The 13989-nt window shown below is 44.2% G+C and overlaps 1 protein-coding gene across 1 annotated transcript in view; it reads left to right on the top strand.

Annotated features, from left to right (window-relative positions):
- The window catches only part of col4a3 (collagen type IV alpha 3 chain), a 154155-nt gene extending 143714 nt beyond the window's left edge, over positions 1-10441 (top strand). Inside the window, exons 46-52 of the mRNA XM_033031982.1 lie at positions 1287-1400; positions 2431-2529; positions 2802-3008; positions 4077-4254; positions 4980-5094; positions 7940-8112; positions 9225-10441. Coding sequence (XP_032887873.1) covers positions 1287-1400; positions 2431-2529; positions 2802-3008; positions 4077-4254; positions 4980-5094; positions 7940-8112; positions 9225-9300 — 962 coding nt within the window. The 3' untranslated portion in view covers positions 9301-10441. The remainder of the gene's footprint in view (positions 1-1286; positions 1401-2430; positions 2530-2801; positions 3009-4076; positions 4255-4979; positions 5095-7939; positions 8113-9224) is intronic.
- Positions 10442-13989: the final 3548 nt, after the last annotated feature.

Genomic DNA, 13989 nt, shown 5'->3' with positions numbered 1-13989 from the left:
ATGTCACCTCGGATCACTGCCGTGACATCCTCCTTGACCGTCAATGCAACGCTCCTCTTTTTCCCTCACCCCCGTCTCTCGTGAAGCTCCTGCACCCGTAACATTAAGCTGCCAGTCCTGCCCCTCCCATAACCAGGTTTCAGTCATGGCTACAAAGTCCCAGTCACTCGTACCTGTGCATGCCCTAAGCCGATCTGCCTTAACCGTCATGCCCCTTGCATTAAAACACGTGCAGTTTAAATCAACCCTCCTTCCTTGCTCTCCGCCTTTCACCTGCCTGTTCTGTCCACTAACCTTTCCCACACCACCCTCCATACCCAATTCTAGCCTCTCACGTGCCTCAGTCCTGTAGGAGATCCCACCCCCCCTGCCATTCTAGTTTAAACCCTGCCCGCTAGGATGTTTGTCCCCCTCCAGTTAAGGTGCAACCCGTCAATTTTGTACTGGTCGCCCCAGCCCCAGAAGAGATCCCAGTGATCCAGAAATCGAAACCCCTGCCCCCTGCACCAACTCCTCAGCCACGCATTTATTTCCCCTATCTTCCTGTTCTTACCCTCACTAGCACGAGGTACTGGAAGCTATCCTGAGATCACTACCCTGGAGGTCTGGCTTTTCAGTCTTTTACCCAATTCCGTAAACTCGTGATGCAGAACCTCCTTCCTCTTCCTACCTATGTCGTTTGTGCCAACTTGCACAACAACCTCCGACTGCTCCCCTCCCTCGCGAAGATGCCGCCTCACTCATCCAAAATGACAGCACCAAATGTAACAAGCACAGCTATCTCCACGGGAGTGAGGTGATCTACCTTACCCTGCTCACCGTTCTTGTGCCCACCTCAGGTAACTGCACACATTAACATCCACCTGGCTCCTGATCACAACTGACCCAGTGCCCACACAACAGGGGCATTTACAGGCTTCTGTCAGTGACCAGCAATAAGGCAATGACCGTAGACTCTTTTGAGCTTTTCAATTGTTGAAATTCTTTCTAACATGTTAAGTAAAAGTATATATTTGTTTCAGTAAACTGCATTTTTTCAGTGATCAACGTCTACTCCATCTCAATTGATTAAGGCTACATTCTGGTTCATTGGCAATGAAAACAATATTTAGAATTTATGCATGAGTGTCTTCCAAGGAGATTCAGGTCTATGTATTCCTCCAAATGGTGTCTGAGTACAGTAATATAAGGGCATCTCCTTGAACAAAGCTATAATTATAACAATGTACTTGTGTCTCTTTCAAATTGTTTCTGCTTTTACTTTAAACGCTTTTGTTATCTCTTAGGTCCACCAGGGCCACCTACCTTCAACATAAAGGGTGATCAAGGATTGCCAGGTTTGCCAGGGCCTGACGGAGAATGTGGGAGTCCAGGATCTCCTGGCTCACCTGGACACATTGGTACGTTCGAAACGCAAAGAAATGTCGTTAAATTCCACTGCAGTGTCTTTCAATGTTTAATTTTTTTACCACAAGCGACATAGAAACATGGTTTGCAAATGTAAAATGTGGTGGAAAGCACATATTCTTCCATTTAGAACATAGAACATAAGGCCCTTCAGCCCACCATGTGCCAAACGTGCGCTGTCCAATGCCCCAGCATCTCTCCTGTGATTGGGCAACCAGAACTGCAGGGAATACTCCAAATGCAGCTTAACCAAAGTTCTATAATGTTGCAACATGACTCCCTCACTCTTAAACTCAATCCCCAACCATTGACAGCAAGCATACTATTCGTCTTTACCACTTTATCTACTTGTGTTGCCACTATCACGGACCTCTATGTTGATGCTCTTAAGGGTCCTGCCAATAACAGTATACTTTAGCCTTATATTGGACTTCACAAAGTTCAATCTCACATTTGCCTGGATTAAACTCAATCTGTCCTTTATCTGCCCATATCTGTATCCAGGATCTATATCCCGCTGTATCCTATGACAGCCGCACTGTCCGCAACTCCAACAATTTTGGTGTCGCCTGCAAACTTACTAACCAACCCATCTACATTTTCATCCAAGTCACTTATATATAATCACAAACAGAACACCACTGTGGAACATCACTGGCCACTGACATCCAGACAGCATGACAGCTGGGGAGGGGGTGGTTTGGGTGGGCCAAGGAATTGCTGAGGATGCAGTCTCTGCGAATGGCAGAAAGGGGAGGGGATGGGAAGATGTTGGGATTACATCTGCCCACAATATTTAATATGTAAAGAATATGTGATTCTGTTTGGTTGTTTGTTTGTCTTTTTGCCGTGAGCATTCCCACTTTTCATTTCACTGCACATCTCGTATGTGTATGTGACGAATAAACTTGACTTGACTTGACTTGACATTGGACATGGCTCCAGTATTTTGTGCCTATTTTTGTAAAACAACGCCTGCAGTTCCTTGTTTCTAAACCTTTTCCTGTGTTGGTTCATGTATAGGAAAACCAGGCCCATCTGGACCATTTGGTCCCAACGGGCTTCCTGGAGCTATAGGTCACCCAGGACCACATGGATCCCCTGGATTTGATGGACCGACAGGTAAACAAGGCAACCACTTCAAATAATTCTTGATAAACCCTCACAGATTGTTTCTATTACTGTGGAAGGGGTTGGTAAATGCAGTGACATGTCCTTTCATCTTATCTTTATTACATTGCATTCATTTTATGTGATGATATCTTTTAAAGCGTATGCCATAACATGTTTGTTAACAATCATAAGTAGATCAATAGGCTGAAATCAAAGCTCCAAATGCAGTTTTGGTTGAGACAACATCAAATGGAAGAAATTGTATTTTTGCTTAACATTAGGATCAAAGGGGTCTCCAGGTGCAAAAGGAAAGCAAGGAGTTAAAGGATCTTCAGGACCATCGACATCAGTTATCCAAGGTTTCATCTATACAAGACACAGTCAATCGAGAGACATACCTCTGTGCCCAGGTGGCACCAAACAGCTACATATTGGCTACTCTCTCCTCTTTGTGCAAGGCAACAGACGTGCATATGGGCAAGATTTAGGTATGCAAACCCATTCTAGAAGCCGTTTCTGAAAAATGTAATTGATTTAAACATGATTGTTGCAGATGAGTTTCATAGTATTTGAGGTTCAGTATAGGGCGGCACGGTGGCGCAGCCAGAGCACCAGAGATCCGGGTTTGATCCTTACTACAGGTGCTGTCTGCATGGAGTTTGTACGTTCTCCCTGTGACCACGTTGGTTTTCTCCAGGTGCTCCGATTTCTTCCCACACTCCAAAGACTTACAGGTTTGTAGGTCAACTGGCTTCCGTAAATTGTCTCTAGTGTGTAGGATAGTGCTAGTATACGGGGTGATCACGAGTCGGCACAAACTCAGTGGGCTGAAGGGCCTGTTCCATGCTGTATCGCTAAAGTCTAAATTTAGGGGAAGCAACAGTATTGTACTGCATCCGTATTATCATAGATTAGTATGGGACAAAAGGTATCATTTGTTCATTTGAGTCTGTGCTGACTCTTTCAATGTAATAGTCCAATTCCTGGGCTCTCTGTAATTTGTGTGTGTTTGACCTTTGGGGTGGAACTTGAACCCATAACCATTTATCTCAGCATTAAAAGTGAAAACGATTGAGCCACACAACAGGACACTGGTGCTGCAATGAAGTTCCCAGTTTATGTGCATTCATGAATAATGCTCATGTTTTAATATCCGTCAGCATTCCATGTGACATGTTAGTTCAGGTTTATCATTGCCGCATGTACCAAATGCAGTGAAAAGCGTTTTTTGCATGCTATCCAATCAATCCAGATACTATACAGAAATACAATCAGGCCAAACGTAAGTACCTTAGGTAGAGTGAAGGGAAAGATGCAGAGTGGAGAATATATTTCTCAGCATTCTAGCCGAACAGTTGCAGGGAAAACAACAACACATGCATTTCATTCACTCCCAGCAAGAATTTCATAACCTCATTTGATCTCAAAGAAAACCACAATTCTCCATGGCATTTGGGAGGAGTACTTAAATATCATACACGGTGCACATATGCTAGAAATCCAGTCTAATTGATGCGCACTTCATCTTCGTGTTTCTTTATTTCTGTGGCTTGCAGGAACCGCTGGGAGTTGCTTGCCCAGGTTCAGCGTGATGCCTTTTTTGTTCTGTGATATAAATGATGTCTGCAACTATGCGTCACGAAATGATTATTCCTATTGGTTGTCAACTTCAAAACGAATGCCAATGGATATGGCTCCGATCAAAGGGCAAGAGCTGCAACCATTTATAAGCAGGTATTGCCTTCGAAAATGCATCTGTAATCCTCTGAAGGAATTTATGGATACCATCTGGAATTGCATGATTTAAAAATATGGCCCAGGGCCAGTGAGTTAACCGGTGAATTGTTTGAGCCCTTTAATCTGGGGAGTTCCAGATTCAATCCCGACAGGTGTAGAAAGCGAGCTGATTAGGGTCGCGTTGTGGGGGTGGTTCTACAATTGGGCATCATGGATCTGATTAAGGGAGGGAAAACTTAGGGTGGCACGGTGGCGTTGCGTAGAGTTGCTGCCTAACAGCGCCAGAGACCAGGCTTGATCCTGACTGCGGGTGATGTCTGTATAGAGTTTGCACACTCTCCCTGTAATCGCATGGGTTTTCTTCAGAAGCTCCGGTTTCCTCCCACATCACAAAGACATGCAGGTTTGTAGGTTAATTCTGTAAGTTGTCCCTAGGGTGTGGGATAGAACTAGTGTACGAGTAATCGCTGGTCGACATGGACTTGGTGGGACAAAGGGTTTGTTTCACACTCTCAAAACTAAATTAGAATTCAGCTAATTTTCACAAACAAAATTTGAATTTGTTATTGATGTAAACCAAAGTAAAGAATTTGTACTAAATAATTGAACTAATACTACAATTTAAGTTAGATATTTCTGCTTTAAGGATAGCAGCATAAGGCCTTTTGGTGTTAAAGAGTGTCTAAAGATTTTTCTAACTCTTGTTGTGTCTCATTATACAGATGTGTCGTTTGTGAAAGTCCAGCAATGGTCATAGCTGTGCACAGTCAAACTATTCAGATCCCACCCTGTCCAAGAGGCTGGAAATCCATGTGGATTGGCTACTCATTTGTAATGGTATGTACATAAATGAATACCGTGGCAACCATGGAGTCCATGCTTGGGAAGAGACTAAGACAAACGTTGGTTTCAACTCGTGCTTGTGATTTACAATTAGGGTTTGAGTGCGGCACAGTGGTGCAGCTGGTAGAGCTGCTGCCTCACAGAGCCAGAGACCAGGGTTCAATCTTGACCTTGGCTGCTGTCTGTGTGGAGTTTGCACTTTCCCTTTGCGATCGCGTGGGTTTCTCCCGAGTGCTCCCCACATCCCAAAGTCGTGCAGGTTTGTAAGTTAATTGGTATCTGTAAATTTTCCCCAGTGTATGGGGAGTGGATGTGAAAGTGGAATAACATTGAACTAGTATGAATGGCTGATCGATGGTCGGCGCTGATTCGGTGGGCTGAACGGGTTGTTTCCAGGCTGCATCTCGAAACTAAAAATCTAATTTATACTTTACTAAGCTCAAGTCAAGTCATTGTCTTATGCACAAGTACAGGGAAGTGCAGATACAATGAAAATTATACTTGCAGCATCATCATAAAGACTCAGACAAACAGACAAAAACAAATTATATATAACTAATATATACAATTTCTATAAGAAAGAAGACTGTGGGGAAAAAATAACAACTCATTGATTCAATACACAATAACAAGTCCATGGTCGTGCAAGGGGTGAACTGTTGTGTTCCAATGGCAAGGTAGGGTTAGGGTTATATAGTCATACAATGTGGAAACAGGCCCTTCGGCCCAACTTTCCCACACCAGACAACATTTCCCATCTACACTCGTCCCACCTGCCTGCATTTAGCGCATATCCCTCCAAACCAATCCGATCCATGTACCTGTCCTAATGTTTCTTAAATGTTGCAATAGTACCTGGTTCAACTGCCTCCTCCAGCAGCTCGTTCCATACACCTACAATTCTTTTTGTGAAAAGGTTACCCCTCAGGTTCATATTAAATCTTCCCCCCCTCACCTTAAACCTATGTCCTCTGGTCCTTGATTCCCCTACTCTGGGCAAGAGACTGCGCGTCTGCCCAATCTATTCCTCTCATGATTTTGTACACCTCTATAAGATCACCCCTCATCCTCCTGCGCTCCAAGCAATAGAGTCCTAGCCTGCTTAACCTCTCCTTATAGCTCAGGCTCTCAAGTCCTGATAACATCCTCGTAAATCTTATCTGCACCCTTCTTCAGAGTCTGAAGAAGGGTCTCGCCCTGAAACATCACCCATTCCTTCTCTCCAGCGATGCTGCCTGTCCCGCTGCAGCTTTTTGTGTATATCTTCGGTTTAAACTAGCATCTGCAGTTCCTTCTTACACACTTCTCTGCACCCTTTCCAGCTTGACAACATCTTTCCTATAACATGGTGCCCAAACTGAACACAATACTCTAAATACAGCCTTACCAACGTCTTATACAACTGCAACATGCCCTTCCATGTTGTGCAGATTAGTTCAAGAACCTGGTAGTTGTAGGAAAGTAGCTGTTCATGACCCTGTTGGTGTGGGACCTCAGGCCTCCATATCTCCAGCCTGATGGTAGCAGTGAGATGGTACATCCTGCCTGATGGTACCATCCTAGTGGACTCATGGTAGATGATGGAAATCCTTAATAATAGATGCGGCCTTCTTCCAGTAGCACTTAGAAACATAGAAACATAGAAATTAGGTGCAGCAGTAGGCCACTCAGCCCTTCGAGCCTGCACCGCCATTCAATATGATCATGGCTGATCATCCACTTCATGTAGATGCTTTTGATGGTGGGGAGAGCTGACACACTGGCTGAATCCACCACTCTACAGCCGATTGCATTGTTCAACATGACGTAGACAAATGCAGTAAAGGGCCTGTCCCACTTGGCGATTTTTTCGGCGACTGCCGGCATCATTGACGTTTCAGGTCACCGAAAACATTTGCGGCTTGATGACGTTTTTTTTCAAGTGTCGCAACATTTTTTTGTCACCGCTGGATTTTGAAATGTTCAAAATCTTTTGGCAACACTGATATGAATGCTGGTATTCGCCGAAAAAATTGCCAAGTAGAACAGGCCCTTATATCTGCTGCAATTTTAAGCTGGGCACCAATTTTCTCATTGACCCGTATGGATCAGGCTCTCAAGTTTCTCCTTGGTTCTCTCTTTGTGCAATCCAAGCACCTTCAGTAGATCTTTCAACCTGCTGATAGCCTTGGCCTTGTAGCATAGTGGTGGGTGCCCACTATGTCACCGAACCCTACACAACAATATGAAAGTTGCTAAGTTTGACAACTTTCCTTATCGCTTAATTTTTTTCTGAAGTATGAAAGGTTTCAATTTTTCATCTGGGCTTTATCTCCTCTATGGTTAACAGTCTGCAAGATAAAGTAGAAAGTTATGCCCCTGTCCCACGTAGTAAACCTCAACGGAAACCTCTGGAGACTTTGCACCTCACCCAAGGTTTCCGGCGATTATTAAAAAAAAATTCACAACCGGCCGCGACTAAAAATAGGTTGCCGTTTTAAAAATCGGTAATTTTTTAGTCGAAGCCGGTTGCGATGCTAGTTGAAGGTGGTTGCCGGAGGTTGCAGGTAGTGGAAGGTAAGACATTCCACTACCTGCAACCTCCGGCAACCACCTTCAACTAGCATGTTGAAGGTGGTTGCCTAGTCGCCTGTAATCGCCAAAAAAAAATCCTAAGTGGGACAGGCCCTTTAACCTTCTTCCCTGCTGAAGAAATGCAAGGCAACAAATACACAATGTCTCCCTCATCTATGTTCCTGTTTCCTGATTAGCTGCACCTCAATTCTGAAACTAATTCCCCTAAACTGCTAATCTGTTGAATGTTTTAATGGAAATATGTTTCTCTCACTTCCTCCTCCAGCACAGAGGCTCAGGTGCTGAGGGATCGGGTCAAGCTTTGGCTTCACCTGGATCGTGTTTGGAAGAATTTCGTGTGACACCTTTTATTGAATGTCACGGGAGGGGGACGTGCAACTATTATGCAAACGCCTACAGTTTTTGGCTGGCAACGCTGGATCCCACACAAATGTTCAGGTATAAATACTGACCTTCGGAAAGATGCAGCATGATTGCTAGATTTGAATGGAGTTTATTACCTGCTCTTTCCATGCCTATAATTGCATTCTGACCATCTGTTAATATATCTAGTTCATAAACTTTTGAGAATCTGATATTAATTCGGGCAGCACAGTGGTACAACGGGAGAGTTGCAGCCTTACAGCGCCAGGGACCCGGGTTCAATTCTGACTGCGGGTGCTGTCTGTACGGAGTTTGAACATTTTCCCTGTGACCGTGTGGGTGTTCTCCGGGAGCACTGGTTTCCGCCCACACTCCAAAGACGTACAGCCTTGTAGGTTAATTAGCCTCGGATAGTTGTAAAATTGTTCCTAGTGTGTGTTAGGTTACTGATGTCCATTTGTTTGATGCCACAGTTTGCCTGTTCTGCAATTTGCCAGCCGGCTACCTCTGCATATGCACCAACTGCTTCACTGGTATGCAAGGGTATTCACCAATGTTGCCTATCTGAAGAGAGTGCGGAACAATGGATAAGTGTTCTGGAGTGTTGATCTGGGGAGACTTGTGCCTGGTCAATACAAAGAACAGTACAGCACAGGACCACAATTTTTGTGCCGAGCATGATGCCAAGTTAAACTGATCTCAGTACTAGGAAGCCCACCGGCGTATTCCAACTGCTTGTGAAAATACGTAATCTGGAACAGAATTCAACAAAAAATATTAATCATATTGCAGATGCTTAAAAAAGAAGAGACTCTGTCTTTGTCAGTGCACAATTGACTCATGGATGTCGATTCAACCTTGCACAGACAGTCAAATGAAGCCAATTCAGTCAATCCATCGAATGTGTGCACACACCATTCTGAAGTTCCACATGTACTCATAGCAGCAAAGGAACTTATATTCATTTAAATTATTGTAACCTCTTTACTAACAGAGAACAAAAGAGTAAAATAGAGAATAAAATGGGTTGGGAAAGAATTAATGTAAAAATGGGTACTTGCTGATTGGCGCCAACTTGATTATCTATATGGTCTCTTTCTCTGCTGTTTCTCTTTATGACACTATCAATAATAATTATAGGACCAACTTAGCTAAGCATATAGAAAATCTTTATGTTTATGTTACAGGAAACCCAGGCCACAAACATTAAAAGCAGGAGAATTACGATCAATAATAAGCCGGTGTCAAGTCTGTACAAAGTGAACGTGGACGTTAACGGATATAATGGTGCTCTTCCTGATATGTTTTGAATTGTGTATAAACAACTATGAAGATAATTTAATATGATTAATCCATGGTGCTGACTGGACTGTAACAAATATAACCAATAACTTGATGTTGGTAACACTTACAAAAAACATTCGCATCAGCCATGCGACCACCCAAAGGAAGGACACAGTTACTAAATTCTACAAAACCGCTGCCAGATTTTTTATTGTAGTAATAAATATTTTAACCGTATAATGGTGCTGGTGAAGACATGATAGATTTCTATGTTATAGATTAAAAATGTTGTGTTGGATATAGATGGAGCTATATCATGTGCTAATCCTTGTTGGTCAACTGAGAAATACAACAAATCATTGATTCTGTAAGCGTTTATTTAAAATTGTGTACCATATATATACATCTGACTCAAACCATAAAGAATGAAATGGGAGCAGTGAAACTATTGAACAGAGAGCATTTTATATTAGTGTTACACCTTGACAAGACATCATCTTCTATCTTTTAGTGCTGTGCATATTGAAGATGCATCCTGAAAAAGGTATGTTTTCTATGAATCTGATGATTTTAGGGGTAGTTAACTTTATTTTGCTAGATAGTTATAGTCATAGTCATACAGCCTGGAAACAGGCCCTTTGGCTCAACTTGCTCCCATGGGCCAACATGTCCCATCGACACTAGTCCCACCTGCCTTGGTTTGGCCCATATCCCTCTGAACCTGTCCTATCCATGTACCTGTCCAAACATTTCTTAAACGTTGCGATAGTACCTGCCTCAACTACCTCCTCCGGCAGCTCGTTCCATACACCCACTGTGTGAGAAAGTTACCCCTCAGGTTCCTGTGAAATCTTTCCCCCTTAACCTTAAACCTATGTCCCCAGGTTCATGATTCCCCTACTCTGGGCAAGAGACTCTGTGCGTCTACCCAATCTATTCCTCTCATGATTTTGTACCCCTCTGTGACAAGTAAGCGATCGTGAAGTGGCTGAAGTGTTTAAATTGTATGAGTTGCAACAATTCAATATACCAATCTTGTTTTAGTCTGGCAAAAAAATTATGGTTTAAATCATGCATGTACTTATGTTATCTACAATGAAAGAATTTGCTTTTAAAATTTAAAGATGTTCCTTATCATACTGCCAACATTCTAATCGTACGTGATTGAAGGGCACAAACAATCATGAGCCCATCAAGTCCTGGTAGTTCAATGCAATACAAGTTTAATGAGGATTTTTCCTGATGAATGAACGATTAAAATATATGCCCCAAATTTTTCCTGTCATAATCAGGTTTAAATAGGCTCCCATTAACTTTATGATCAGAAAAGCATATTTCAAAGCACTTTTTTGTTAAATTGTAAATTTCTATTTTAAAATATCAAATTCAAAAGCATTAATGAAAGATAACTGCACCTCATAGTCCTCGTGGGTAGCTTACAACCCTACAGTATGAACATTGAATATGTCAATTTTAAATAATACTGGACCAAGTGGGACCCGTTGGGTCCCGTCGCCTCAACACGCGGTTGCGGTGGGGGGGGGGGGCGGCCTGCCGCGTCACACACACACTAACCACCCCCCCCACACACACACACGCACTAACCACCCCCCTTGATATTATATTAATATTAATCATTGGATCCTTTTACCCCATCCCCGCCCTATCCACTTACGCATAGCCCCCAACTCGCTAGCGCGTCTAGAGAGGGAGGAGGGGTAGAGAGAGGGGGTAGAGACAGAGAGAGGGGCAGCGACAGAGAGAGAGGGGCAGAGAGAGAGGGCCAGAGGGAGAGGCAGGAGAGGAGGGCGGGGAGAATAGGGGGGAGATAGGGGGGTGGAGGTATGGGGAGCGAGGGGAGGAGGGGAGAGAGGAGGGGGGAGAGAGGAGGAGTGGGGGGGGAGAGGAGGAGGGGAGAGGAGGAGGAGGGGGGAGAGGAGGAGGAAGAGAGGGGGATAGGAGGGGGAGAGAGGGGGGAGAAAGGGAGTTGGAGAGGGAGGGAGAGGGGGGTTGGAGAGAGGCCAGGGGAGGGGAGAGGAGGGCAGGGGAGGGGCAGAGAGTAGGGGGGGGAGAGGAGGAGGAGGGGGAAGAGGAGGAGGAAGGGGAGAGGAGCAGGGGGGGGAGGAGGAGTGGGGGAGAGGAGGAGGGGGGAGAGGGATCCGACCAGAGACAAGCCCAAGAGCTCTAGCACAGGGCCCGACTTACTCGTTCTACAATCACAGCGTGTGGAACACAGGCCGCCGCAGTCTACAACTATGATCTTTGGTCTTCAGTCGACGGCCCGACTTTTGAATAGGGGGGGGGGGGTGACGTCACTCGCAGTGCGAGCAAGAAAGATCAGTCAGTCCTCCTCCTATGTTCATCTGTGGTCGGGGTCATAAACCCTCCTTGGTCGCCGCTACGGATGGCCAGATGTACAGGCCCTCTCGTCGTGATGATCAAACCTCCGACGTCGGAACGGTCAAACACACTGACGAATCGGCACTTTCCTACCGGAGACTGTGGCTTCAGGATGTTATAGGCACCGGTCGGTGCTCTTCTCCAGCGATCCCTGGCGAGGGATCCCAGACTCCGGCTGGTAAGTCCACTCCATGCTCGTGGTTAGAAGCTCCGCAGACCACAGCCCAAGGGTCTCAACCCGAAACGTCACCCATTCCTTCTCTCCAGAGATGCTGTCTGTCCCGCTGAGTTACTCCAGCATTTTGTATCTACCTTAGATAATTACTACTGTCAGCCTGTATTTAACACTTCAATTGTTATATTGTAGCATTGATATTTATAAGTATTTTTGCATATGTGGTTTGTAATAACTTCTATGGTTAAAATATATGAATGACATTTGTGCAGCAACACAGTATGAAATGCACCTTACTGGCAATACAAATTGCTACAAGTTTCATCCCTGGAACAATTCTGTTAAATCTGTCTTAAAACGTGAGAGGTTCTCAAACAATTTCTGCTCTGTCTAACTTCAGGGACATTTGTATTTTGTCTCCAGCCTCCTTTTTCACTTTACATATAAACACTACATTATTTTTATAATTGCACCCTCTGCTAACTTTTGCATGATTCCTCCCAAATTTGAAGACCTATGTTGTAAGGTGTAGGCAATCTCAAAGATCTCCAATCTAATTCAGCACATTTTACTGTTTGGATTTTGGATTCAGTGCAGATAATATCCAATCAAGCTTTAGTAAGGTTAGTATTTATTGCCTTCAATTACAACTGTGTTAGTGATGTGGATGCACGTTTTTGAATCATAACCATTCAATTGGCAAGAGTAAGCCCACAGTGTTGTTAGACAGCAAGTTCAGGGACATACACACCTAAATTCCAGAGACGAGATTACTATTTTTTATTCAAGAGTATTGCTTATTAATTGCATTGGAAAAGCAGACAATGGCAGCCATCCTGCCTGCAGTTGGATTTTTTAAATAGAGGAATTACCAAATACCATACACCAATTCTTTGAAATGCTTGAAATTCTGTGATAACCTCAAAACTATGTACAGGTATACACATTTGGTGGTTTTGGGTCGAGACCCTTCTTCAGAAGAAGGGTCTCGACACAAAACGTCCCCTATTCCTTTTCTCCAGAGATGCTATCTGACCTGTGTTCATAGAATCATAGAATCATAGAAAGTAGGTGCGAGAGTAGACCACCAGGTCCGTCGAGCCCGCACCGCCATTCACTCATGGCTGAACACTAAACAGACACACTTACCCACAAACAGTAGACACAAGACACAGAACACAAGACACTACCCTCCCCTTTATACCGCTATCACCCCTCTCCACCCCAAGAACCGCGTGATCTCCTGGGGGAGGCAAAAAACCGGATAAAAACCCAGGTCCAATTCGGGAAAAAAATCCGGGAAATTCCTCTCCGACCCCAATCCAGGCGATCGACACTTGTCCAGGAGATCACTCAGGTCTACTATACTAACCATACCTAGGTCCATATCCCTGCCCTCTCCCCGTAGCCCTCTATCCCCTTGGCAGCTAAAAAACCATCTATTTTTGACTTAAATATATTTAACGTTTCTGCTTCCACTGCTCCCTGGGGCAGTGAATTCCACAAACTAACCACCCTCTGGGTGAAGAAGTTCTTCCTCATCTCAGTTTTAAAAGAGCCCCCCCTCACTCTGCAACTATGTCCCCTAGTTCTAGCCTCCCCGATCATTGGGAACATCCTCGGTGCATCCACCCGATCAAGGCCCCTCACGATCTTATACGTTTCAATGAGATCGCCTCTCATTCTTCTAAACTCCAAAGAGTAGAGTCCCAGCTTACTTAACCTTTCCTCATATGTCAATCCCCTCATTGCAGGAATTAATCTTGTAAACCTTCGCTGCACTGCCTCCAGGGCTAGTACATCCTTTCTTAAGTATGGACCCCAGAACTGTACACAGTATTCCAAATGTGGTCTCACTAATACCGTGTACAGCTGCAGCAAGACCTCCGTGTTTTTATACTCAATCCCCCTAGCAATAAAGGCCAAAACTCCATTGGCCTTCCTGATTGCTTGCTGCACCTGCATACTGACTTTTAGTGATTCATGTACTAATACCCCTAGATCCCTTTGCGTTGCATTACAACGCAGCTCCTCCTCATTTAGAAAATAACTTGCCCTATCATTTTTTTCCCCAAAGTGAATGACCTCACATT

The sequence above is a fragment of the Amblyraja radiata genome, chromosome 13 (genome assembly GCF_010909765.2).
Source record: "Amblyraja radiata isolate CabotCenter1 chromosome 13, sAmbRad1.1.pri, whole genome shotgun sequence".
NCBI classification, from domain to species: Eukaryota; Metazoa; Chordata; class Chondrichthyes; order Rajiformes; family Rajidae; genus Amblyraja; species Amblyraja radiata.
Note: the sequence above shows the minus strand (reverse complement) of the source record. Positions and strands in the feature narration are given on the sequence as shown.